At 39.1% G+C, this 26,562-nt stretch overlaps 2 protein-coding genes across 8 annotated transcripts in view; one reads left to right on the top strand and one right to left on the bottom strand.

Moving 5' to 3' along the window:
• Positions 1-13,709, top strand: part of b3gat1b (beta-1,3-glucuronyltransferase 1 (glucuronosyltransferase P) b) — a 63,087-nt gene extending 49,378 nt beyond the window's left edge. For all 4 annotated transcript variants that reach the window (XM_026181861.2, XM_026181859.2, XM_080306966.1 and 1 more), the window contains exons 5-7: positions 967-1,263; positions 1,609-1,714; positions 12,277-13,709. In XM_026181861.2, coding sequence (XP_026037646.1) covers positions 967-1,263; positions 1,609-1,695 — 384 coding nt within the window. In that variant the 3' untranslated portion in view covers positions 1,696-1,714; positions 12,277-13,709. The remainder of the gene's footprint in view (positions 1-966; positions 1,264-1,608; positions 1,715-12,276) is intronic.
• Positions 13,710-14,019: 310 nt separating this feature from the next.
• LOC113030966 (beta-galactosidase-1-like protein 2) lies at positions 14,020-24,409 on the bottom strand. 4 transcript variants are annotated; one of them, XM_026182776.2, is made up of 19 exons: positions 24,254-24,409; positions 23,661-23,846; positions 23,505-23,573; positions 23,019-23,114; positions 22,564-22,672; positions 22,389-22,481; positions 22,226-22,307; positions 22,096-22,160; positions 21,925-22,009; positions 20,928-21,065; positions 20,665-20,748; positions 20,480-20,595; positions 20,239-20,385; positions 17,475-17,546; positions 17,278-17,356; positions 17,087-17,174; positions 16,892-17,003; positions 15,873-15,989; positions 14,020-14,263 (listed from the first exon to the last, which is right to left on the bottom strand). In XM_026182776.2, exons 1-19 carry the CDS (start codon positions 24,343-24,345, stop codon positions 14,177-14,179), a joined length of 1,917 nt encoding a protein of 638 aa, XP_026038561.1. In that variant the 5' UTR covers positions 24,346-24,409; the 3' UTR covers positions 14,020-14,176. The 4 variants fall into 4 exon arrangements, 3 of the variants coding, with proteins under 3 accessions (XP_026038561.1, XP_026038562.1, XP_026038560.1); XM_026182777.2 differs by having other exon boundaries at positions 20,480-20,592; XR_013911637.1 differs by having other exon boundaries at positions 17,480-17,546; positions 20,480-20,748.
• Between the last annotated feature and the right edge of the window lie 2,153 nt (positions 24,410-26,562).

The raw sequence follows: 26,562 nt of genomic DNA, 5'->3' as shown, positions 1-26,562 counted from the left end.
GTTTATGGTTTTAGTTGCTAGTTACAAGTCTTATTTTTATATATATATATATATATATATATATATGTGTGTGTGTGTGTGTGTGTGTGTGTGTGTGTGTGTGTGTGTGTTACACCTCACATAGGCATAGGTAACCTCCAGTAGCTAAGGAAAAAATGTGTATATCTCAAGTAATTGATGAAGGCTTGCAGAAGGTTACTGGCTTCTGTTATGTGAAAATGATTGCATAGAGGTTTCTGCACAACAAACAGGAGAAGTAAACGTTCTCAATGTTTTGTGTTGCTACACACTTCACTGCTGCGTAGCTAGTGAAAGTACCTGCAAACAAGCTAGCATTTTTCATGTTACTACAAGCAAATGTAATAATATGTTAATAATAAGCAATAACAAAGAGACTTTCAGTACAGCTTTATACTCTTCTTTATAACCAGTTTCACACTAGCAACTGCCAGAAACCGCACCCTAACCGTTTGCAGAATAAACACTTTTACTTTGGCAACCAGTGACTAGCAGCAGGTCAGTGACTGTCTCCAGCCCTGCGTTTTTGGGAGCTTTAGCAAACAGTTTCTTTCAGCAACTACTAACAGCTGGTCAGGGGAGTGCACATTTTTCCCTAGTGACTGGTGATTGCCAGATGGTTGCCGACAGGTCTGTGCGACTTGCTTTAAAACTCTTATATTTTCTAAATGATGATTCCATTAGAGTCAAAAAGCAACTAGAGGACAGTAGGCGTGTGCATTAGCACGTCATTGACAAGCACCATCCCGTGCTCATTGCAGTGTCCTCAGCTCTAACTTTTTAAGTCCCTTTTCTAAACACCAAGTTTGTGATGCAGATTTCACAAACTGACATCACACTACGTCCATTTTTTACCATCTGTGATCTTTAGCTAAATGTAATCTTTTGTATGGGTTTTTAAATGACTTGCATAAGTGGTTTATTTCTGTGTCTGTTTTCAACTAACAGATGCGTTCCACTAAAAAGGTGTCGGTGTGGCCCGTGGCTTTTGTGGGTGGCCTGCGTTATGAGTCACCCAAAGTAAACACCTTGGGGAAGGTGTTTGGCTGGAAAACTGTATTTGACCCGCACCGGCCCTTTGCTATTGACATGGCTGGGTTTGCGGTGAACCTGCAGCTCATTCTGTCCAAACCTCAGGCTTATTTCAAGCTGCGTGGGGTAAAGGGAGGATATCAGGAGAGCAGCTTATTAAAAGAGCTGGTCACTCTCAGTGACTTGGAGCCTAAAGCTGCTAACTGTACTAAGGTAAGAAGAGGAGGCTTTCTATATGTTTAAAATGTCATGCAATGCCAGTGAAATGACAATGAAACAAGCTGCATCTGGAAATGCTGGTAGAATAAGAAGACGAGTCTTAGGATCTTGTGTTGTCAGAAGAATTTGTTCTTAAAGTCATTAAACTGTCAGCTTAGCGCCAACCCTTTAAGCTCAGAGGCTCATTTTAAATATGTTATGTTCTGCGTCTGGATATTGTGTAGCAGATATGAGGCAGCCTATTACCAGCAAACAGCATTTCTAGCCAAAATGTCTGTATTAGTATCTCATCATATTGAGTATTTTTTTGCTCGTCCATGCCTTTCTCCTTACCTCTAGGTATTAGTATGGCACACAAGGACAGAGAAGCCTGTGCTGGTAAATGAGGGCAAGAAAGGATTTACAGACTCTAACGTAGAGATATGACATCCTTCACGTGACACAGGTAATAACGGAGATTTAGAAATGCAAATTACTGCATTTCAACACAGTGATTACTTTGGGTGTGCGGGAATGGAAAAGCAACTTCAAACCCAAAGAATATGGGCACCCAGAATACACACCTAATTTGAAATGAATGTCTGACCTTTGTATGTAATACATTTTCAAAGCAATTCATTTTGTCTTAGTGGACCATCAGTGCATAGACCTGAAGAAATAGTTCACCGGGGTTTTTAGTCATAGTTGCCACTATAAGACTTTAATGATAACTGAACAGATGGCTAATACGGCTATCAGACTGGCCGCTCCCTGATTTCCAAAGGGGCTGCCGCATTGGATGTCTGCCCAAGTATCTCGGCGTGGGTCTGGCACAAGAAGCTTGTGACCCCCTGAGGTTGGGTTTGTGACTATGCGGCAATTGCTCATTGTTAACCAGCTAACATTTACATGCCATTTCAGCCAGATTAACATTTATGATAACGTATCTGTATCTCATTGTTCTTCTAACAGAAGCTGTACTGACCCCCAGAATTCTTCAAACTGTTGTTCAATGTTGTTAACGTCACCAAGTTTAGTTGCTAGAGAGGAGAGGAGCTGCGTGTCTGCCTGTCTGCAGCGTGCTGTGTGAAGTTATGTCAAATAGAAACGGCAAAGATTGCACTGTTGTTATTGATACTATTGCAAATGAGCATCTACATTTTTAGTATCTATTGGTATCTGAGAATTTTTTTTTATGACAGCCATAATAGAAACCCTGTTTCTAGGTCAAGTATCTACTTTGTTGGATGAGGCTTTTCTCTTAGCTCTGCTGTATTTTAATAAATTCAAGCCTCCAAATAATATTCTGCCCCTCCAGATTGTTATCAGTGCCAAAACAGAAATGTCACAGGAAGTCAAATTTTGCCTTAAATTTTCAATAAATTTGGTTTTCTAGAATTTTTGCAGCTATTGAGACAAATGTGTGATACATATCCATAGTTAAACAGAAGTAGTGACCTGGATGAGCTCCCTTCTCTTATATTTTCCCACGCGTGGAATCACAGATATTACAGGTTGTTTCAAATGTTTTTTAGAAGCTTTTTTAGAAGTTTTTTTATTGAAATGAAAAACATTAAAAAAAATAATATTTAAACAATATAAATAAAAACACAATTTAAATATTTACTAATATTTTTCAAAACCTCTCAGTTTAAATATTTGATATGTTTTCTGAGTTCTATTGTGAATAAAATATAGGTTTATGACATGCAAATCAATAGATTCTGCTTTTATTCACATATTAACCTGTAATACAGTATAGTTTGTTCTTTGTTCATATTTTGCTTATAGAACTCTTTTGAGTTGTAAAAACTATTCCCACAGAAATATTTTGAAAGGCTGTTTCTCCACATTTCTCTTAAAGCTTTCACACTACTGTTGATCACTGAAGTTGCCTTGATTATTGTCATGTTGACCTTGGTTCTAATGTGGGTTTATAACTTTTGGGACATTGGGCACCATAATTATTTTGACAATATACCCTCCAACATGGTGTCATAGTTCATTCCATGGGGCTTTGCATGTCTTACACTATTTTTCTCAAACAAGTCAGACAACATATATTGAACACAGGCAGCTGACTGTTTTCTGCTGTCTACAGCATGTAAAAAATCATACTTTTCTTCCATACAGAAGAAAAGTATGATGTGAATATGTGAGTGGAGTGTCAGAAACGAAACGAGGGACAGTGTCAGCATATGTAACAAAACCACTTTTCATTTACCAAACCCAGGTTACTGAGCTGAGAGGAAACGTATGGTCTAGACCAGGGGTATTAAACTAAAATTTGAGGAGGTCCAGTTGGAGAAAATCTTCTCAAGCAGAGGTCCGGGACATCATAATGTCTAACTTACGTTATGATTGTGATAGAGAAGCAACCTTTTTTTTATTTTTTTTATTTATATCTGAACGTATGAACAATAGACTGTCAAATCAATGAAAATACAAGTTAAAACATTTCAACAAAATTTATTGTTAACACTGAAACACACAGTAGGCCTACATTAGAAATAGGGCTGCTGTTTAAAATGAATTAGAGAAAATAAATAAAATGGCTAAATTGTGCATCTTAAAACAAAGTCCTTAATTTCAGAAAAAAAAAGTTTCCCTTTTTCTTTACATTTTACATCTCGACTAAACAGTCTCAATACATTTTCAACAGATAACCTCAAAACATTTTAACAATTTTACAGTTTCTCTTTCTTTCCCCCTTATATTCCACGTCCCAACTTTCTGTTGTTCAGTGAGAGAACTGAGCTTTAGTTCGCTCTACTAGGATTTTAAATCTGGGCTGGAATGGTGTCAGGGCCATTCTCATACACATGTGTAGGTGCTCATTGGTGATCCTGGAACGATATTTAGTTTTTATTATGTTCATTGTGGAGAAAGCTGCCTCACAGCTGTATGTGGAGCCAAACATGGTCAAGATGTACAGGGCTACTTTCCTCAGATTTGGGAAAGCTGTCTCAGAGACCAATTGGGGCCAGAAAGTGGCAGGTTCAGTTCTTCCAAACTGCTCTTTCAGGGCCACATCTGCTTGGAGATCAATTAGTTGCATTTGAAGAGGCCCAGCATTTGCCCACTTGAAGTGCTGTGTGACTTCCTTTGAGAACCCTCTGACATCAGTGATGGCAAATGGGTTCTTTATGAACATGGTGAGCTGCTGTCCAAAGCTGAAGCTATCAAAACGTTTGCTGAAGTTTTCAATCAGCTTATCAACAAAGTCAACAAAAGAGGACACATCTCTCTGTCCCTGAACCTGTTCCTTCACTGTTGGGAAGTGTGCATAGTCTCCTTGCAGGTCTTCTTTGAACACTTCAAGTTTCCTCTGAAAGCAGCGGACAGCTGTCATCAGTTCACAAATTGAATTGTCCTGGCCCTGCAGCTTCAAATTCAGTTCATTCAGGTGTGAAGTGATATCAACCAAAAAGGCCACAATATCCATGTTTTTCCCATCATTTAAAAAGAGAGAAAAGTTTGTTGCTTTTTGACTTTCCAGCTCTTCCAAGAAAGCTGCTACTTCACTTCTGATGGACCAAAATCGCTCCAATGCCCTGCCTTTGCTAAGCCATCTCACATTGTTGTGAAGCAGAAGATCATCAGCGTGTGCATCAACTTCTCTGAGAAATTCCCTGAGCATGTAATGCTGACAAGAAGAAGATGCCCTGAGAAAATTAATCATTTTCATCATTGTTTTCATCACCTCAGCATACTCGTCTGACAGGGTGGAGCATAACACTGACTGATGAATAATGCAATGATAAGAGATTAGCTCGGGATTGTCCTCTTTCATTCTTGCTACAGCTCCTTTCTCTCTCCCCATCATAGCAGGGGCTCCATCTGTGGTTATTGAAACCACTTGGTTTGGCTCTATTCCTCGCTTTGTTAACATTTCCTTAATGGCCAGGTAAATATCCTCTCCTCTTGTAGTGCTGTGAAGGGAAGTTACACCTAGCAGGTCTTCACAGAACTCTTTCTTATCATTGTTGAAGAACCTTACATAAACTAACAGCTGAGCATTGTCAGACACATCAGTGGACTCATCTACAGCCAAGCCTACACATGGTGTCTTATGAATAGCTTCTTCCAGCTGGGATAGCACATCCTGAGCTAATAATTCACTTCTCTTTGTGGCTGTTGATGCTGACATAGGTATTTGCTTTATTTTGTCATGAAGCTCTTCTTTTTGTTTACCCTCAAGTAATGTTTCTGCTACTGCACTCATGCACTCTTTGACAACACCTGCAAAGGGCTTTTTGTGTTGACCTAAAATCCAAGCAACTCTGAGGGAACATTCATGAGCACGTTGTTGGGCGGTGAAAGAACTGGTTAAGATCCTTGTGGACTGATCATATTGGGCTCTGAGACTGCTAATTTTCTGGGACCTGAGTTCAGACTTGGGTGGGTATGATTGTTCAAAAGCTTTGTGCTTTGTCTCATAGTGGCGTTTGACATTGCCACTTTTAATCAGTGCCACGGTTTCTGAACATATGAGACACACTGGTTTGCTGCTTGCGGCCGGAAGAATGAACATATATGCGTCAGTCCATTCAGTCTTGAAAGTTCTATTTTCGGTGTCTACTTTTCTCTTTTTTGAAAGCGCCATAGTTGTTTTACCTCTTGTGACTCCCGCTCACGTCTTGTCTCACTGTATCGTTAATCGTCTCGCTTGTCATTCACCTCTCACCATGTCTTTCCTCTGTCTGTCTGTGTCTGCACTCAGCGTTGCGATCGCCTTGAATGCGCAGATGTGATTGGCTAAGTAGTGTCACGTGGGTGGCGTAACTCGCACACAATTGTTGTATGTTCCCTGGTCTAATACAGCATGTTCCCTGGTCTAATACAATGTAAGGTTACTGCTTAAAATTGAATCGCCCCGTCAAAATTAAATATAATTTAATATTTTGTTAACTATAGGTCCGGGTCCATATAGGATGGCGACTGGGTCCGGACTCGGACCCCGGTCCGCCTGTTAGTGACCCCTGGTCTAGACTTTTGTATGAGTGTTGTTCAGTTTGTATTTCTGACTGGGTAGACTTTCAGTAAACAAACGTCAGATGAAAATTGTTGTCACAACAAAGTCCCTGAAGCCATTTCTGAGCTCTCTAAGGCTACGTCCACACGTACCCGGGTATTTTTGAAAACGCCGATTTTTCTATGCGTTTGCGCCTTTCATGCAAACGTAAACGGCGTTTTCAGTCACTGAAAACTGAGATTTTTTAAAAACTCCGGCCAGGGTGGATATTTTTGAAAACTCCGTTTTTGCATTTACGTGTGGACGAGAAAAACGCAGAAAACGCAGCGTCAAAGGTGTGCGCCTTTTTTGACGTCACACAGTGCGTTATTGTTTCGGTGAAATGAATTTCTACAATACTGTTAATTCTACTCTCTGCAGTGTTTAAATGCTTACATATACCCACAGTTACTGTCCCTCCACACATACGACTCGGTTCTGCTTCTATGCCCCAGCTTTGTTTACTATTTCCCACCGAGGCTTCTAGACTTCTGATTGGCCAACATTTCTACAGGTTAGGAATATATCGCCACCTGTTGCTTTGGCATGTTCCTAGCACCGTTTTCCTTCATTTCTGCGTTTACGTGTGGACGGGATTATTTTTTAAAACGAAAACGGAAAATCTCCGTTTTCAAAAATACCCGTGTACGTGTGGACGTAGCCTAAAATGGATAACCATTGACTTTAGCATAATATGAAATAATGTGTATTTACTGTTGGAAATGTGGATCTAATCTGAAAGTTATCCATATTTTTATTTTTATAGTTTTCCTTTTGAGTTTAGATGCATGGCCGATTCTCTGATGTATATCTGTTTCTACCTGTGCTGATGCTAGCATGGCTAAAGCTAGCCAAGCAGAAGTAAAATGTGAAGCAAGACAGAAGGATATACTCACACACACCAACGAGCACAGCAGATGTAACAAAAATATGTTGACATCAAATAGTATGTTGTTTGAAATCTATATGAAAAAATTACATATCTAGTTTTTCAAACATTATTTTCTTTTTCTTTTTCACAATGTTATCCAATTGTTCTAATTAGTGTGTGATTAGCCTTAGTGCCCTAGAAATCATTTTTATATACAACTAAAAAGGACTCGCAAATATGTTTGAGGATAATACCTCAACTTTATGATGAATTGCTAAGTCCTAAATTTGATGCCAGTGGTTGGTTTTAAAAAAGCCCCAACAATCTAAAGATCCATATGAGCAACACTTGGCAATAGTAGGGAGGAAAAACTCCCTTTTAATGGGAAGAAACCTCCAGCAGAACCAGGCTCAGGGAGGGGCGCCATCAGTGATTTGTTCACTGACAATTTTTTTTCCTGCACCCAATTCTGGGTGCAAAACGTAATTTTTTTAACCACTGTAAACTAGAGATGGACCGATCCGATATTACGTATCGGTATCGGTCCGATACTGACCTAAATTACTGGATCGGATATCGGAGAAAAATAAAAAATGTAATCCGATCCATTAAATATCACGAAAGCACCTCACAAAACTTGCCACACGCCGTAACTCACCTCAGAACGTTAGCACGTCGGAGCAGTATGCATCACGTGATAGAGCGGCTGTGGCATGCGGGACCTGTCAGTGGTCTGGATAGCATGTGGAGCTTCGCTAGCAACCCGGCATTTCATCTCCGACAAAGTTATCCCGAGAGAAGTAAAGCAAGTGTGTAAGTCCATCTCTGAATGTTTGTAAAGCATTCCTGCGTTAAGCTTAACAAACGATATATGGAGCGACTGCCTCTTCTTGCTGCTACTTCAATCATGAAACTGCTTAACGATCAGCTGATCGGCTTTTCTGTCGCGAGTCCGTGTCTCTAGTTTGCTTTTGGCCCACTTTGCACCAGAAAGAGGAAACCAGCAGATAAACAACAGCAGCACGTTTAAGCTTGATAAGCTGTTGTTAGAATTTATTTAATATTACTTTCTACTAGAGATGGCACGATACCACTTTTTTATGTCCGATACCGATATCATAAATTTGGATATCTGCCGATACCGATATGAATCCGATATAGTGTTTTTTAATCAACAAAACTGTTTTTTTTAAATATCTTGCTGCATTTTGTATAAGTTCATACTCAAGTTTAAAACAACAACTACACTAAAGCTATTCTGTTATACCTGTATGCAAAAAAAAATATTTCATAGTTCAGCAATACTGATCAATCTAATAAACTTAAACCTACACCATCCTCCCTATTCTGGTATTTTAAAGAGTACTTAGCATAAATATTAAGCAGCCTAACTAATAGGGTTCCAACTCCCAGCAACAACAAAAATAAATAAATAAAAAATAGGGAACCACCCCTCACGCTCCACCTCATGATGCTTAATCGACGTAATCAACCTTAATTTGATGCAGTGTGAAAAAAAAATGCACAGAAATCAATTATTTTTCAAGAAATATTAAATAGATTCAACATCTTTCTTCAACAAAATTGCAGACTGCACAGATGGTACCTTCCCAAAGGAAAAAGTACTATAGCTTACTAGGGTATATATATTAGACTTAATAGTTACTATATACAGTAATGGACTTCTATTTATTTTGCATCAAATTAAAACTTTGGGTGTCAGATAATTATTTATTAAAAGCTCGACATTTTAAATGAGAATAAGAAAGAAAAGTATGTCTTTGTGCCCCCTTTTCCCTGTTAATGCCCTATCGGCCCCCCTGGCTAAACTTTGCTAGATCCGCCCCTGCACAGTTACCAGCGTCAGCTACTTAGAAAAAGATCCTCGAGTAGAAAGTAATAATAAATAAATTCTAACAACAGCTGATCAAGCTTAAACGTGCTGCTGTTGTTCAGCCGCTGGTTTCCTCTTTCTGGTGCAAAGTGGGCCAAAAGCAAACTAGAGAGACTCACGACAGAAAAGCCGATCAGCTGATCGTTAAGCAGTTTCATGATTGAAGTAGCAGCAAGAAGAGGCAGTCGCTCCATATATCGCTTGTTAAGCTTAATGCAGGAATGCTTTACAAACATTCAGAGATGGACTTACACACTTGCTTTACTTCTCTCGGGATAACTTTGTCGGAGATGAAATGCCGGGTTGCTAGCGAAGCTCCAAATGCTATCCAGACCACGGACAGGTCCCGCATGCCACAGCCGCTCTATCACGTGATGCATACTGCTCCGAGTGCTAACGTTCTGAGGTGAGTTACGGCGTGTGGCAAGTTTTGTGAGGTGCTTTCGTGATATTTAATGGATCGGATTACATTTTTTATTTTTCTCCGATATCCGATCCAGTAATTTAGGTCAGTATCGGACCGATACCGATACGTAATATCGGATCGGTCTATCTCTACTTTCTACACCAGGATCTTTTTCTACGTAGCTGACGGCTGGTAACTGTGCAGGGGCGGATCTAGCAAAGTTTAGCCAGGGGGCCGATAGGGCATGAACAGGGAAAAGGGGGCACAAACATACATACTTTTCTTTCTTATTCTCATTTAAAATGTCGAGCTTTTAATAAATAATTATCTGACACCCAAAGTTTTAATTTGATGCAAAATGAATAGAAGTCAATTACTGTATATAGTAACTATTAAGTCTAATATATATATATATATACCCTAGTAAGCTATAGTACTTTTTCCTTTGGGAAGGTACCATCTGTGCAGTCTGCAATTTTGTTGAAGAAAGATGTTGAATCTATTTAATATTTCTTGAAAAATAATTGATTTCTGTGCATTTTTTTTCCACACTGCATCAAATTAAGGTTGATTACGTCGATTAAGCATCATGAGGTGGAGCGTGAGGGGTGGTTCCCTATTTTTTATTTATTTATTTTTGTTGTTGCTGGGAGTTGGAACACTATTAGTTAGGTTGCTTAATATTTACGCTAAGTACTCTTTAAAATACCAGAATAGGGAGGATGGTGTAGGTTTAAGTTTATTAGATTGATCAGTATTGCTGAACTATAAAATTTTTTTTTTGCATACAGGTATAACAGAATAGCTTTAGTGTAGTTGTTGTTTTAAACTTGAGTATGAACTTATACAAAATGCAGCAAGATATTTAAAAAACAGTTTTGTTGATTAAAAAACACTATATCGGATTCATATCGGTATCGGCAGATATCCAAATTTATGATATCGGTATCGGACATAAAAAAGTGGTATCGTGCCATCTCTACTATAAACATGTAGTTGTATATAAATATGATTTTTAAGACACAATGTTGAAACGAGTTAGGTGAAAAGCCAAAGCAGCCACTTTTGCTTCTTCTTTTTTTATTTAGTTTCAGTTTCGAGTTCAGATAGCTTGATAGTATAAATTTGCTGTCTGTCTTTCTTTGCAAAGAGTCATGTAGAGACAGTCGGTGGCAATAAGTCCTTTTTCTTCCTTGTCTTGTTCTTCTGTGTCTTTTTCTTTCAGAGGCTCCCGCAGAGAGTTTGTGGTCTCATAAGCTCTCCTGTGATATTTAGAGCTTGAGCTAGCCTCATAAATTAGTCAGTAGCTTAATCTGATACAAATCATGTTTTCTGTTTGTGTGATTAACACAGTCCCTGAAAGAAATAAACAATAAAGATGCAGTATCATGAGAGAAAATCTTGAGAGAAAAAAAGATGGGGAAAAACTGCACGCATAGCCTTCTGGATAAACCCTCAACTACAGAGTGTTGTAATAAACATAATGACATAGGTAAAATGAACGTTGGATGAGAGACTGTCAGAATAAAACAGGAAACATACTGAGATGCAGACTAAAACACACAGGCTTGACACTGGAACTGGGGGAAGTACAGACATGCATGCACATAACAGGCAGGGAAGACATGGAATGAAACACAAGGAGGGGAACATGGGAACAGGAAAGGGAGACGAGCCACAGAGGGAGACACGGACATAACACAGGAAACATATACAAAGGACTGACAGGCTCTCACAGGAGATACAAGAGGAACCTAATGCAAGAAACCATAAACAAGGCTGACTGTAAAACTTTAACTGAACCCATCCTTAAAATGGAAAAAGTGACAAAAACCCTGATGCATAGCACAGTTTGTCCAGCCAACATTTAAGAAGGCTGTCCAGCATACAGTGACATGGTATTGCAGACACCCGTGAAACTTTCTTTTTAGAATAATTTTTTCAACCAAGATTAGATAATGAGAAAGAAGATCAGCTGATGAACATTCAGCAATCATTTAAATGGTGAATGTTAGCTGGCACCACAAAAGTCCTAATTTATTGCATTTAAATGAACACTCCTTCAGGTGTTGTTGAAACAGCTATGTTAGCATTTGGCGCATACACAGTAAAAAGAAATCGATTGAAAATATATGCAAATCTGGTAATAATTTCACCATTATTAATATATATTAATGAGAAGAAGAAAAGAAAAGATGGAACGTTGCCATTCTTGCATAATAATATCAGCCATCTCCATCTTTTTCAAACATAAAGGAGACTGCTAATTACCGCTTGTTAATATGTGAACCATTTGCACTTGTGAAAATTACAGGTTTATAAAAATAAACCTGTAAATTCTATACATGATTTTAATGTCATATTTATGATTCTTTACGAGCATCTACAGACAAATTCCCCGAGGTAATTCTTTTCCATGCAGTGGCAAAACAACATAGCCCTGTGATAGACCACTGAGCCTGTCTCTTCCCCTACATCAGCTAGGATGCAGGCTCACATGGATCATTGGACAAGTTATGGATTACTTATAAAAACAAATTAGTTACAATATTAGAAACAGGTCATTTAAAGCCTGTGCACACAGATTATATTGCTGTATTTTTAAAGGGATTATATACAAACAGTGTTTGGCAGAACCTGTACTTAAAAATCTGAGGTTTCGCATTGTAATTATGACACATGGAAGTCAGTTTGCATGCTACTGCCATGCTGGAAACTTGGGAGTATGATATTTTGAACATCATATTGCATTGATAAAGCTTTACATGGCCTCTATCATGGCTAATAATTTATTTTCTTTTTTTCCTGATTGCACTTATTAAGTGTAAACTTTTTTGTTTCAGGGGAGGAATGTTTCTACTGAGCTCTCCCTGGATTCAAACCAACCTGAGCTCCGAAAAAGCAACAGTCACGGTCAAAAGTATTACCAGGACGCAGCAGCTGTATTTCACCACAGCTTAGCATGAAGCTACGCGTGTCCAGTTGAAGAGGCAGAGCAAAGCCATGTGTGCTTGAGCGACCACAGAGTATCAAAGCACAACTGCACAAAAACGACTGGTGTGTTCTGGAGCAGCACTGAAAGGAGTTTGCCACCTGAGGTCTCCTCTGAGATAAGGGATGTCACATGACTTAGCTGCAGGAAGAGATGGTACAGCAAGCAATAAAGAGCCTTGTGAGCGACATCAACACCAGCCAACCATCCAATCAGAACTGAATGGGGCCCTTTTGTTTTGATGCAAGCTGGCTGTCGGGGAAAGAGCTGCACAGGGAAATAAAAGAAGTCCTTGTTTCAAGAGAGTCAGCACCGACTGTTAGACAGCACTGATGGGATCTGAGCCCTCCCCCTTTTTGTACTGTACAACAGTGAACCCAGTACTAATTAGGAGCCCTGCTACTTTTGAACATACATTTGCGCACACTGAGCTGTCACACTGCTCACAGACACACATGCACACAAAAACATGGAGCAGTGGCTTATTAACAGCAGCGTCCTCTCTCGCATTCATTTACTACAAGCTTAACATGCTGTAACAGCGCTGACATGCACTCATATTTAAAAGAGGATCCAGTATTGCTGTTAGCCTGTCAAACTCAAAGACTTCCTCATAAGCTAATTAAGACTGCGCTGGGTGAAGGTTTCTTAGCAGTTATTTATTGTTTCAGAGTAATTTGTAGCATTGGTATGTTAGTTGTGAACAGTACGTGTGAGAGTCGATGGAATGTAAAGCCATTACTCTGAAAATCAGAAGTGCATTCTTTCAAATAGCTGTGTTATACATTCTAATTATTCTCACCGTGGATGGAAGGCTTGCGAGTAATGAGTTCATACTCCACTGACTTGCAGCAACACCACTTAAGAATGCAAATGTTCTGTATGACTTTGTATCGTTTTAAGAGTTCCGTCAGTTCTCAGTGTTAATTTGCAGACATTTGAAACATTGAACTTTGACTTGACTTGATTAGGGTCTGATGCTACTGCTATGTTGCTTGTGTTTCATTTGACAGCTGCTCAAACTACTGCCTCATGAAGCTGATTTTTGCTTTACAGACCTAAGATTGCAGTAACTGCTACTTGATACATACTCAAGTATATTCACATAGGCAATACAGATTTAACAATCTGACACACCGGCCACAGCCAGACTCCCTAAAATTGTTACTCTAAGACTGTAAATTCACAGAACGTGATCATTGCTTAATAATTCTGCTGTATGTGTAAAGATTTATTGTAAATAAGGGTACTGTATGTACATAGGTTTAAACTGCTCCCATACAATCGTGACTCTGTCTTTGATTTAAAGAGTCATGTCTCTCTCTCTCTCTCTCTCTCTATATATATATATATATATATATGTGTGTGTGTGTGTGTGTGTGTGTGTGTGTGTGCATATATGTATATGCCCATTTCACCAGAGTTCTAAATTCGCTTTTCATGGATTTAGACACAGAGATTTCAAAATGTGAGGCAACTGCACATAAATCATATTTCCTTCGTACATCAAGCTGTTATAAAGTAGGATTAGCTATAAAATCTACCAGACTAAACTGTGCCATATTCAAAATGAATCCCGAATGAGCCCCCAATATATATGTAGGTGAAATTTATTGGATTTGACAGAATTTATTGTTTCCCTGTATTTCAATTCCTCCTGATATGATAAACACCTAGTAATACAAAAGAAATGCAAATTTTACATACATACACACATAAACACAAACATTGGAATTGTGACGTGATGTTGGTCACTGGATGTCAGCAGCCATGCCAAGATCAGCCTGATCCTCAAAGTGGACCTTGAAGTCTCCCTCTTGTTCCTCAAACACAATGACCTAATTTATTTGAGTGTGAAAAAAAAACACAGACAAGTGTTAGAGATTTGTTTGGTTTTTGCAATTATAGTACAAAAATACATTAAGAGTACAGCAGTTTACAAAGCTAGAGCCAGCAGATATTTAGTATAAAGAGTGTGAAGAGGAGGAAACGGCTAACCTGAGTCGCCCAGAAGGTAACAAAATCATCTTACAAGCAAATATGAATGAAACATACAACAAACAACATGTAAATTAGCTATGGTGATCCTAGGCTGGGCTAAGCTATTGGAAGCCTTGGAAAACTTAAACACATTAATATCGTCAGTCTTCTCGTCTAACACTAGATAAGAGAGAGCAAGTAAGCAGTGTTAATTTTGTAGACCAATAATTTTCATCATATTTTTAGTCAACAACCTTTTTTCTGACAAAAACAAGACAATAACTACATAAAAGCTAAAGTCACAGGGACAAAAACTATGATGATGTCTATTGACTCTTTCATCAATGATTAAAACGGGATGAAGATATTATAGAGAGAGAGAGAAATCCAATCAGAACTAATTTAGTTGTGTAGAAAGATGGGACGAGTGGGAGTGATCCAATCAGAAGTATGTCCTTGTGCCATCACTTTAGATGCAAACATATGGAAACGGAGAAAATAAGACACATTGTAACCTGTGTGGCACAACTTTCACTATTACAACACTTTAACAACTATTACACTTCATGTTTTAGTCAAACTACAGTTGCTATCAGTCTCAAGTAGTTATGACCAGATGGCTACACAGCCAGATCCATCCCTGGGTGACATCATGGTGGCTGCAACCATCTTTTACATAAGTCTATATTCTGTCTTATACTTTTTTAAGAAATTCTTTGTCATCTATTTCCTATTCTAGCAAACCTTTAAACCAATCATCTTTCTGCCTCCACATAGCATCATCGCCAATGATCGATGAAGCTATGTGGAGGTTTTTTGGAGGACTGCATGCAAGCACGTCTGCTTTGGCTGTGTAGTTAAAGACCTACAAGAAAGGACACAAGCGCTGTACCATTTTGTATTTATGAGAATAAAAAATATTCTAGAACAGAATATTAGCCTAAAAAATTGTGTTGCTCTACTTTTTTATTTAAATTACTTTCAGTTCTTCTGCTGTAATTCTTATATGAAATGATAATCGCTTGCATCCAGGGAAACAATCATACAAAGCCACTATTGCAAAAGCTAACTTAGTATATAAGCAAAAAAAGAAAAGAAATGAAGCAAAACAAAACACAAAGGCTGAAACAGTTTAACAGTAAATCAGGTCACGGTTGTCAGATACAGAAACAAAAGCAATAATTAAAATTCTTAATTAAACTAAGGAGAAAAAAATGTGAAACACATTTACATATTTGAACTTTTGGGATCAACAACTCAACCAACATTACAAACGCCAACAACAGCTGTTTACAATCATACTGTGACAGCAGATATCAAACTACAAGCTCGTTTTATTAAAATTAGCTGTTCTCCGACCTGAAGGATGCATCCACGGACTCTGGATGTAGCTGTAAGCGGCGCTCACACAGACTAACAAAGTGCTACAATCATCATAATTCATCATTTGCTTCTGAACAGTTATACCTGATTGATTCCACTATTGAGAAAAGGACCTGGGAGGTAGAGAGTCTGCTGGGGGCCAATGGACCAGTAGCGCCCAAGGTTCAACCCATTGATAAACACAACACCTTTCTCCCAGCCCTGCGGATCCCAGACACATACATTTATTAAAACAAATTAAAAAAAATAAGTATAAACACACCTGGCTTCTTTATGAATGTTTTTAACATATTTAGATGAGGAAACATTTGACTATTTTAAAAATGCTGCAGAAAAAAGATGTTTTATAGTACTTGAAGGACAGCACAAATGATAATTCTTCAGTGGTTCATTGAATAAGATTACCAACAGATCTCAGATACTTCTGTTTAAAATGAAATAAATTACACCCACAGTATCAGAAGCTCATTTTGCCCCCATTGGCACTCCTTGTAGGAGTTTTGTGTACGTCCACCAGTACCTGCTTTCTAAACTCTCTTCCCTGTAAAATGATTCTCCTTGGTTTAAATGCCCATTCAACATTTCAGTGACACTGAAGGTTTTATTATTTTCAACCAAGTCATTGCATGACCTTCCATTTCTTCTTTCTGAGCCATTCTTTCACGAATGTGCTTCAGATCATTATCCTTTCAAAAAGGTCCACTTTCAGCTCACTTTTCAGATAAACGGATTCACATTACTGTATATTCAGGCGATGCTGAAGAATGCAAAGCTGAATCAATGCCTGCAAGCTACCCAGCGGTGAACTGGCAGTAATTTGATTTTCTTTACAGTTAATTTTGTTATTTCAAATAATTTGAAGAGCTTTTTATACCCTCTTCCAGACTGAAGACTCACAGGCAGACACTTCAACAGGATAGAGCACAAAAGATCCTAATGACAGACATTTAAAAGTCAGTTTCCACCTGCTACTCCACAAGGAGGTTTCAGTCATCGGAATTCCTTCTTCTAATTTATTGGATTTCAAGGTGTAACAATGTGATTAGTCTTTTCCGTTCATTTAAATGTCATTTACTTATTTTTTAACATAGCTGTTTACTTACTGGCAGCTTCACAAACGTGTCACTTGGATACCCATATGCAAACAGTCTGCCCATGAAAAATCCAGGGAAGCTGGGTGTTTCAGAAAGACTTTTCCAGGGTGCTTGATAAAGACTGAAATAAGGCCACATCAAACACACTATTACAGACAAAAGTAAGTAATATGCAGCGTATTAGATTTAATAAAGTCTACAAACCTATCAAGGAAGCTGGGTTTCATATCCAGGCTGTATATTGTAAAATCTCTCAAGGGGATATTGTTTAATAAAATGTCTCCCACTAGTCCTGCAAAAACACAAATCGAAATTGGCTTGCCCTCTACAAACTGATTGCTTGAGTGATTTAAAAGCAGGCAGAGCGATGAACAGCAAAAATTTCAGTCAGTCACCTTTACGTTGCTTGTCAAGCTCCCTTCCCTGGTGAACTCGTCCACAGTTCTCCACCAATAAACTCAAGGTACGACGTCCCTGTAGGGATCAATCACATTTATGTTTTTTGATCGTTTTAACAGCCAGACAGCTGCCTCGCCAGCATCCATCACACTGAATGAAGCCTTTCTCTTCACTGTTCAACTTGATATCATACCTTACCATCAGGAACCGCCAGCTCCAGACTCTGGCGCTTGAAAAGGCCAATGTAGCTTCTGTCTACAAACACCTGGAGTAAAAAACATTAGTGTCAAATAACTGTAGTAATTTAGTTTAAACTGTGTCCTGCTGGAAGGCACCAGAGCAACGCTCCACCCCTTTTTCTTTGAAGAATGAAATATCCACTTAAGCCGAAGTTTAATTGGTTGGTCCTCACTCTAAGAGCATTTCATGCAATAAAACTGGTAAAGACAGCATGAGTGGTCAAACCTGTCAGTTTAATATCTCAAACCAGATCTACTAATATCTGGGCCAGTGCTAAACCCTCTTTTAGGGCTTACCAAAAAGGCCGAGTGTCAGTGCTGTAGGGCAAATTAGCATGATGATGCATTTACAAAAGTGTGTCCATGGAAGTGGAAAGATCATATGGTGATGCAAACAGTGAGCTATCTTTATATCCAAAGATGCAGTCAGCTTATTTTAGTAATTACCTGACAAGAGGTGTACGAATTAGTGTCTAAAAATAAAGGCCTTTGATGAGGGAGTGCAAAAGAAGCGAATGAGAGTCTGACAAAAATAATACAATTTAAGCTAATGCTGTACACATGGTTCTTTATGAAAACAGTGTGACTATGTAGAGAAATGAAAAGAAGAGGAAGAAGAATCAGGATGATTTTCTTTGGGGGGAACTCATCTGTGAAAGTGCTAAAACTGTGTGAGTTTGAGGACTAAGCCTCAGGTGGACCTCAGGATTTATCCAGAGGAGAGCGGCGTTATGATAAACCATAACCCTGAATTAACCTGAAACCATGGGACCTGCATGATGTGCAGAAGAACACTAAACATTATTTACCAGAGAGATGTTTAGATCTCTATGTATGTGACTAAAAACACTGTTCAGTTCACTTCTGTTTGGTTTCAATTAAATAATAGACTGAAAGGGAGTCTGCAAGCATGCAGGTCGAGGACAGGGCCAAGGTTTTAGCAGTGTGCTCAGCTTTGACTGATCCAATTAATGCTTACTTTAATAAATATCTAGCATTATATGTTATATATATATATAAACAATGGTAATTTGCACAACTGCAATATCCAGACAGGTCAGGAACTATAATGGAATTACAAGATTTTGTAATCCTTTTTTTATTTGTGGAAAAAACAATGAACTGTCTGAAGATTTTCTGCACACCGTAGGAGCACAAATCTCAGATTTACACAGTGGAATAGTTTGTCATAAAGCAGTCCTCCTCTGGCTCAATCCTGCGCTGCACCTGAGCTGTCAGATATAGCTGTGGCTGACATTAACTTTGAGAAAATTGGTAGAATTTAAAATTCACCAGAGAATATGTGAGGGAGAGAAGCCCATCAAGTGTAGAGACAGAGCGGGCAACTATCCCGCAGGAACAAATGAAAGTGAGAGAGGAAAAAGCTGGAAACGACATCCACGAGCAGAGAGCTGTAAACAATACATAAGAACTTGTGAAGATGGTCAAACAGATGAGTTTAGGTTTATAACTTCAGTGTGACATTTGATCACATTTGTTCAGTTGTTGAATAACGTAAGCAGTTCTGACATCGAACTGAAGTAAGCTGTTGGTAAACAATTCACAACTGAAATATGTGCCTTTAATGGAACTACAAGATTTTGTAATCTTGAGTAACAGTGAGCGAACTGGACAGAGTCACTGTTTCCCAGTGTTTTTGCTCTGCTAAGACCTCAGTCAGGGCTAAAGTGGCAAACTCTAGAGGAAAGTGTATAAAATGTATATTCCCCAACATGTGCTAGCTGACCACTCAGAGGTAGTGTCTGCAGACAAGTCGGCATCTCAGTACAAACTACAGGTGGCCCTGGCAACAGTGACCAAAGCAATCACAGCACTCAGATAACTGGTTACCATGAAGTCACTGATTGTCTTTTTCAGGAATGAATAGCTTATACTTAACAGCTTAACAACTCACAGCCGGCTGCGAAATATTAATTTTCTTATAATGACCAGCAGTTGCCGCGTGGTTGTTAACTTGTCTGTTGGCCTGTGTGACTGATGTAAACTAGGTTAACTGTCCTCTGGCTCCTGCTTATATTTGATCGTTCAAATTTTCAGCAAGAAGGAATCATTTTGTTCTTGCAGGGTTTTTTCTTATTATTTATTTATTTGCTGTTCATTTTATGAACAATATCAAAAATGTTTAATGAATGAGCTATTAGGAGGATATTTTTAACCCTTGGACAGAGTCTGGTTAGCTGTTTTCCCATATTTGCAGTTTTTCTATGCTGACTATCTTATGCCACTAGGTTTAAGATAAGATAACCTTTATTAGTCCCACATGTGGAAAATTTGTTTTGTCACAGCAGGAAGTGGACAGTGCAAAAGTTATGACGCAAAAATTAGAATACAATAAGAATAAATACAGTACACAGCTGTACAGAATAGAATAAAATAATATACTATATACAGTAGAATAAAATAGAATAAAAATATACAATAAGATAAAAATAGAATACGAATGCTATATACAACTGAGTAAAAATACAACGATGCCAGAAAAGATTATTGCACTTAGTGTTATTGCACATGTGTGGATGTGTGTGTTTGTTCAGTTAAAGTTCAGTTCATATTTAACAGACATATATCTTTTAGCAGTAAGACATGACTTCCTTGTTTTTAATAAATTTGTTTTCAGCAGCTACAAACACATTATGGAAGCTAAGCAATTAGCTTATGGATAAATATCATGCACATGTATAGTGTGCATTAACTCACCAGGGCACGGTCTCTGACATTGTCCCCTGACTGTAACAGCCCTCCCCTCGTGATGATAGTCTCATACAGAGTGTAGCCATAGGACTGCCCATTTCTGTTGTTCACGGGTAGATTTTCCATGTTTACTGGTTTGGTGGACTTAAATGGCTGCAGAGACAATTGAAACAGTTGAACTGTCTGAAAAGCAAAATTCTTTACATTGCAGGATACGTACGTCACAGATAATCTCACATAAACGTACTCCTTCTGTGAAGCTTAAAGCATCCCATAATGAAAGGTGCTGGTACATAATGGCTGGTTCATAAGCCTCCCTGTAATGCAGGACTGGCATGTCCGGGAGACTGTCAGAGCCTCCTGCTGCACAGAGAGGCAAAGAGGTCAGTAACTGAATAAAATAATGTGCTGCATATCTCGTGTTTTTCTTACTGTTTTTGTATCGGGAAAGTAAATCCCTGAGAAGATGGTACTTTGAAGTGTATTCCCCAGATTCAGACAGAGGAGCGTCATAATCTGCGGAACATCAACAGTGTGCGAAAACTGTCATTTGCTGCCACCTGCTGGGTGTTAAGGTCAACAGTACAGAACACGACATTTTCCAGCTCTCATACGGCAGTTATTAATCACTCAAACGTCTTTGTGAATTTGCATGAGAGTCTATTTGAGACTGAGCACAGTACAAAGGAACCAACCATAGCTGGGGACTAAAGCTCTGTATGAGGGATTGGCGAGTGCTCCGCTCATGAAGCCAAAACTGGATCCTCCGTGGAACATGTACAAGTTGACAGACATGCCTCTCCTCAGAATTTCCCTTACAGTGGATACCATATCTGACAAGAAATGAGACGTGTTCACAGTGTTTAGAAAAATGGATTCATGCAAATACAAATTTTGAATCCCGAAACTCTTCTGACTCATTTTCTTAAATGCTTTAAGTGACTCATTCAAAAGCAGCATGACCCTGACATTTGCATGTCCACTGTGGGCATGTAGCTGCCATTTCTCATGCAAAAATCTACACTGGGGTGAGAAAGAAAGCACATTTACAGCAGTTTAGAGGAACTGGAGATAGAGTAGCACTAGTGAAACAGACAATAACGCTACCCTTTGATTGGTTTTACTCATATATGCATTTCTTTCAAGGGTTAGTAAAGTATTCGTAAAGTAAGAGTATAGATTTCTGTATCCAAATTTCTTTTCACAAGCAGGTTTTCCATGTTTACTGGTTTGGTTGATGTAAACGACTGTTTTTAAAACAAATTTGCTTTAAAGCAGTAATTATAAGACAAAAACCCAACAGATTTCAATTTCCAAATTTGGTTTCTGAAGCAGGAGATTTAGACCGATTTGTATTTCACTGCACAAGCTGCACACAAATGTATAAAAATGAATGAAAGACTAATAAAATAACTACAGGCAATGATTTCCACAATATTTTTCTTTTCATTTTATAAAATATAAGAAGAATTCAATTTGCACAAGACACTTTATGCCTGTTTTTTGCTAATGTAACATCACTATGTAGCATTGGCTTTCAGAGATACTAAGAGAAGGATGTGTACGCTTCTTTTACCACCTCGCTGAATTATGAAGACTCCCTTGAGCGACACTCCATTGTTAGACCACCCAGGCTGATTATGAATAGCAGGGGAGCAACATGCCACTAGCAGCACAGAGAACCCTCCTTACCCTCTGGGGGCAGCACATGGTGGAGCTCTCCCCAGATATCATACCAGCCGGTCCAGTAATCCATCACCATGGTGGGGTTGTTGGGCTGAAAAGCAGCACGCACACAGTCAGCTTGCATCTCCTTACTGTCATCAGTGATGGATACAAGTGATGTGGAAAGGTGAGACTCACCTGGATAGCAGTCAGCTCCTGAATGTTTCTCTGATTTAGCTTCTGAAGCTTCACTGTCCTGAGGGCTACACGAGATTAGGTTAACTCTGTGTGTGCATGTTTATGTTTAGGTGTGTGATTATTAATATACCTCCATCCACACCCCCAGACTTTAACGTTTTGTGCTTGTCTGATGTGAGCAGCAGTTCGCTGATCCCTCTGGATTGCAGAGCCTTTCAAAATAAAACACAAAGGAAGAAGTGAAAATAATCCTATTGATCCGTTCTATCCCATCAAGTTTCATGTGTAGTCACCTCTTTAATGAAAAGCATGTAACTCTGATCCTTTGCAAAGGAGCCATACTCGTTTTCCACTTGCACGGCAATGATTGGACCTCCTTTCTTGAACTAGCAAAACACAAACAAGCATTTTTTTTTTAATTAAAAAGATTAACAGACTCTGCTTCAGCTGGTATGTTTCCAGCCTGACCTGCAATGGAACCAGTTTTGGTATCAGCTTGTCAAAAAAAGTGTTGACAGCCTGAATGAACCCTGGGTGCGTCGTCCGCAGTCTCATGCTGCTGTCTTGGAGGAGCCAGCTGCAAAGACATAGAAAACATGCTCAGTTAACACTTAACAACAGAGCCACAGTGAGTCTAAAATACTGGACAAAGCTTGAGACACTGAGCAAGCCTTTACTTTAAACAAGATGCGACTCTTCCACCCTGATTTCATTCAGAAAGCAAAAATGGCACTTTGTGCGTTAGATCAAGTAACTCTTGTGCTGTCCGGTTAAATTCACTTAAATACAAATCTATTTACTCAGGACAGGCACTGAACAGACTTGCAGTTTAAACTAACGTCCCTTTTCATACCATATGAATATACACACAAAAAAATTCTGAATTTCTACATAAACCTACATACAGAGAACACCGTGACTACCTCGGCAGTCCTCCTAGGTCCAGCTCAGAGGAAATGTAGGGTCCTGGACGCAAAATCACCCACAGTTCCATCTCGGCTGCAAGGCTGATATAGGCTCTGAAATCCAAACAGAAAAGAAAATCAACAAGCAACTTTTTCCTGTGCAAACCCAAAGTTTAGACTCACAGTGAGGCTCCATTTCTTATTGTTTGGTGAGTGTGAAAAGTGCCTGGCAACAACACTGGCAGAGGCAGGACCTCTCTCTTCGCTTATCATCGCTGTGCAGTTAATTGCTCGATAAGCTGCTTTTGTTATGGAGATGCTGCTGTTGTCAGGTGGGACTCTCTGCCTCTAGCATCTCCCCTGAGCACTGAGGACTTAGATGATGAGGAGAAAATGAAGAATATATCCAAAATACCTTAGAGCAGGTAATATTGTTAGAGAAGCTAGGAAGGTGGTGTGAAGGATGCTGTGTGGTGATTAATCATATAAGAACATTCTCCTTACTGTAAATCCAGCTGTGTCTGGAAGCTAAAAACCTCTCTTTCCGGCTGGTGCAGATTCCACGGCACATATCTGCAAGGATGGAGGGCGCCCACAGTTAACATTCAGCAGTGACAGTGCTTGTGATTCTAAACTCAATCACTGGAGCAGTGTTCGTACGTAGTGAGGGTATTAATCCCACAGGCTTTCATCTTCATCAGGCGGTCCCTCCAGTAGGCCCTGGGCACACGGAAATAGTGGATGGATCCCCCAATGATGCGGAAGGGCTCTCCCTCGAGGGTGAACTGGGACGTGTTGGCACACAAGCCGACCTTTCGGCTCATCCTCCTCCCCCTTCCCGACATGCTGGAAGAGGAGTTCCACTCAGTGTGTCACAGTCACTTAATGCCTAACACAGGCTATTGTACTCTAACTGACCACATGACATGCTTGGCAGGAATTTGCAGATGTCTTGAGTTGAGCAGGAGGACATCAGACTTCAGTAAACTCATAAGAGCTTCTTTTACATTTTCTTCATCATCCATTAGTTTCTTATTATTCACTTCCCAAAATAAATAAAGTTTCTTATGACAACCGTCAAACTGTGTGTAATACAATGACACTGTTGTACTGTTATAGAAGCCACACAAACAATATTACTATTGAGACTGTTTGAATTGTGTGTCTGTGAAAACTACATCAAACTGAATCGTTGCATTGAGGGGAAAACAACAGCCTCTTACTGGAACATACGTAACATTTTAAGAACTTACCCAAGATATCTGTACATGATGAATCCAGCAATGCACAGGCAGATGAGTGCATATTTCCTTTTGTGCACATTTCTTATCCTGAGGACAACCATGGATGGAGAGCGAGATCCCTTCTGGCAACATAAGCAACAGTCGAGTTAAGTTCACAGCAGCATCTGTGTGCAGATGAACGCATGATGCTGGTCTGAACAGTGCACCGCCTCGTGGGAGTGCCTCTGCGCGGAGCCATGGAAATCTAACTCACCTCATTAGCAGCAGGGTTTGTCTTCGGTATTGTTTGGCTTGTAAGAACTACTACACAGCTTCCTTTTTCTTTTCTTCTTTTTTTAGAGCTTTACCAGAAAAAACAACAAACAAAATGAAAACATTTAATCCTGAAAAAGTTTCTTCCATCTTAAAAATAGTGTCTAGTAATCTAAAATATAAAAATAACGAGAAATGCGGCAAGTTATATCATATCTCCAAAGTGTTCATTATTTTATCTTCTTTTGAAACTTGTCTAGATGTGTGGAGCTAATTGCATATTGCTGCCCTTCATTCGTCATTCATAACTCATTCTATGGAGTTGCTCCTTATTTCTACATGTGCTGGGGACCATAACAACCCCACAGTGGTGCCCAGTTCATGTTCTTCACTTGACACATGTTGAAATGGGGTATTTTGCTTTGTTTGCCTCTACTATCCCTACCTTTAAGTGCCATTAGTAGTCCAATAGACTCTACACAGGCCTGTACATTTCTTAACCTCTCCCAGCCACTCACGATCCACCCAGGTTCCCACAAGCTCTGTACCACCACAACACTCATATATGACTTAGCTAGTGGCCAGCAAGCAGCAACTCTTGTAAGTGGGAAATGGCGCTTCGATCCCTTATCTTATGACCCCTGTAAATACTTTCCTGATGCGTTTTTTCAACTTTAGTTGCTACTGCTCTGGTTTCAAGACAGAAAAGATGATTATTTGTGCTCCTCAGCAAAGGAAGACAAACCAGGGTTAGCTGTTAGAGCCACTAGCTACAGCTAATTGTTTCTATTGGTTTCATAGTCGGAATAGCCCTGCACACGTAACTTTGTGGTGGTTAGTGGTCGTGTCGATTTTCAATATGCAGCTGTAGAAGCTGTTAGAGTCACGTGTGTAAACCTGCCCTCCTTTTCTTTTTGGTGTGCTCTTTCTCTTCCACTGTGAAAACACACTCACTCATAAAATTTCTCAAACTCTTAATGAGTTTTATTTAGGAAGGTTCCTAAATAATTGTCATGACCTGGAATTATCTGCATGGCCACAAGAGCTGGTGGAATTCTCTAAAAACTAAGGAATGCTGCTTCATTGCTTTCTTTCTTTCCCTTCTTTAGGAAAGTATGCAGTGGATTAATTTATAAAAGAAGATGATGTCTGGCCACAGTTCATATGTTATACACGGACCCACCATCATTACAAAGGTGGAGCAGCTAGACAACACTGCATTTTCAGTTTTAAGCAATATGCTGTTTATGTCTCTGTGATAGAAATGGCTCCTTATCAAGTTATTATAATAAAACTCCCATATTTACATTCCAAATTTATATAAAGTTCTTGGGCGCTTTATTAAAATAATCAAATCGAATTTAAGATTGATCATAACACATTTTGCATTAGTTATGTTTGTTGTTGTAGTATTTTTAAATAATTGACTGTAGGCCTCTTCTTTAGCTTTATATTCGTCCTTGAAGTTGTCAGTGCTTCAAAAAAAGACACTTTGCAGGTATTTAAGGAGCTTTAGGTCAGCGTTTCAAACGCAGCTTGCTCTTTCTCTGCCCCACTGCAGCTTCTCCATTTCAATTACAAGCTCATATGTGCTGCAGCTTTTAGTCTTTTACCTCCACCCCTAACCTCAACCTTTCTTTATCTGCTCCTCAGTCAGTTCCCAGGCTTTCACACATTTTCTCTGCATGAGGTCTCTCCAAGGCGTCCTCACTTCAAACACACACGTGAATTTGAATATGCTAACTTTCATTGTTATACAGCCCGAGGCCCAGCTGTGCTGCATTTTTCTAACACCACGTACTTTGCGTGTGAGATTTAAAAATTCCATTTATCTTGTCATGCTAATCGTTGCTTTATTCACTACCTGCTGCAGTTGCATGTGGATATGTTCTAAATTTATTTCCTTTTATTCCATCGTGAGCCGATAGCAACACAGCAAAACTTAATTCTGCAACCTTATAACAAAGCTAACAAAGCTATCTAGCTTCTCTCACAATCATATAACATCAGAGATATAGAAAATAAAATATCGCTGTCGTCTTAATAACTTATTATAAATACGTAAT

The sequence above is a fragment of the Astatotilapia calliptera genome, chromosome 10 (assembly GCF_964374335.1).
Source record: "Astatotilapia calliptera chromosome 10, fAstCal68.1, whole genome shotgun sequence".
NCBI classification, from domain to species: Eukaryota; Metazoa; Chordata; class Actinopteri; order Cichliformes; family Cichlidae; genus Astatotilapia; species Astatotilapia calliptera.
Note: the sequence above shows the minus strand (reverse complement) of the source record. Positions and strands in the feature narration are given on the sequence as shown.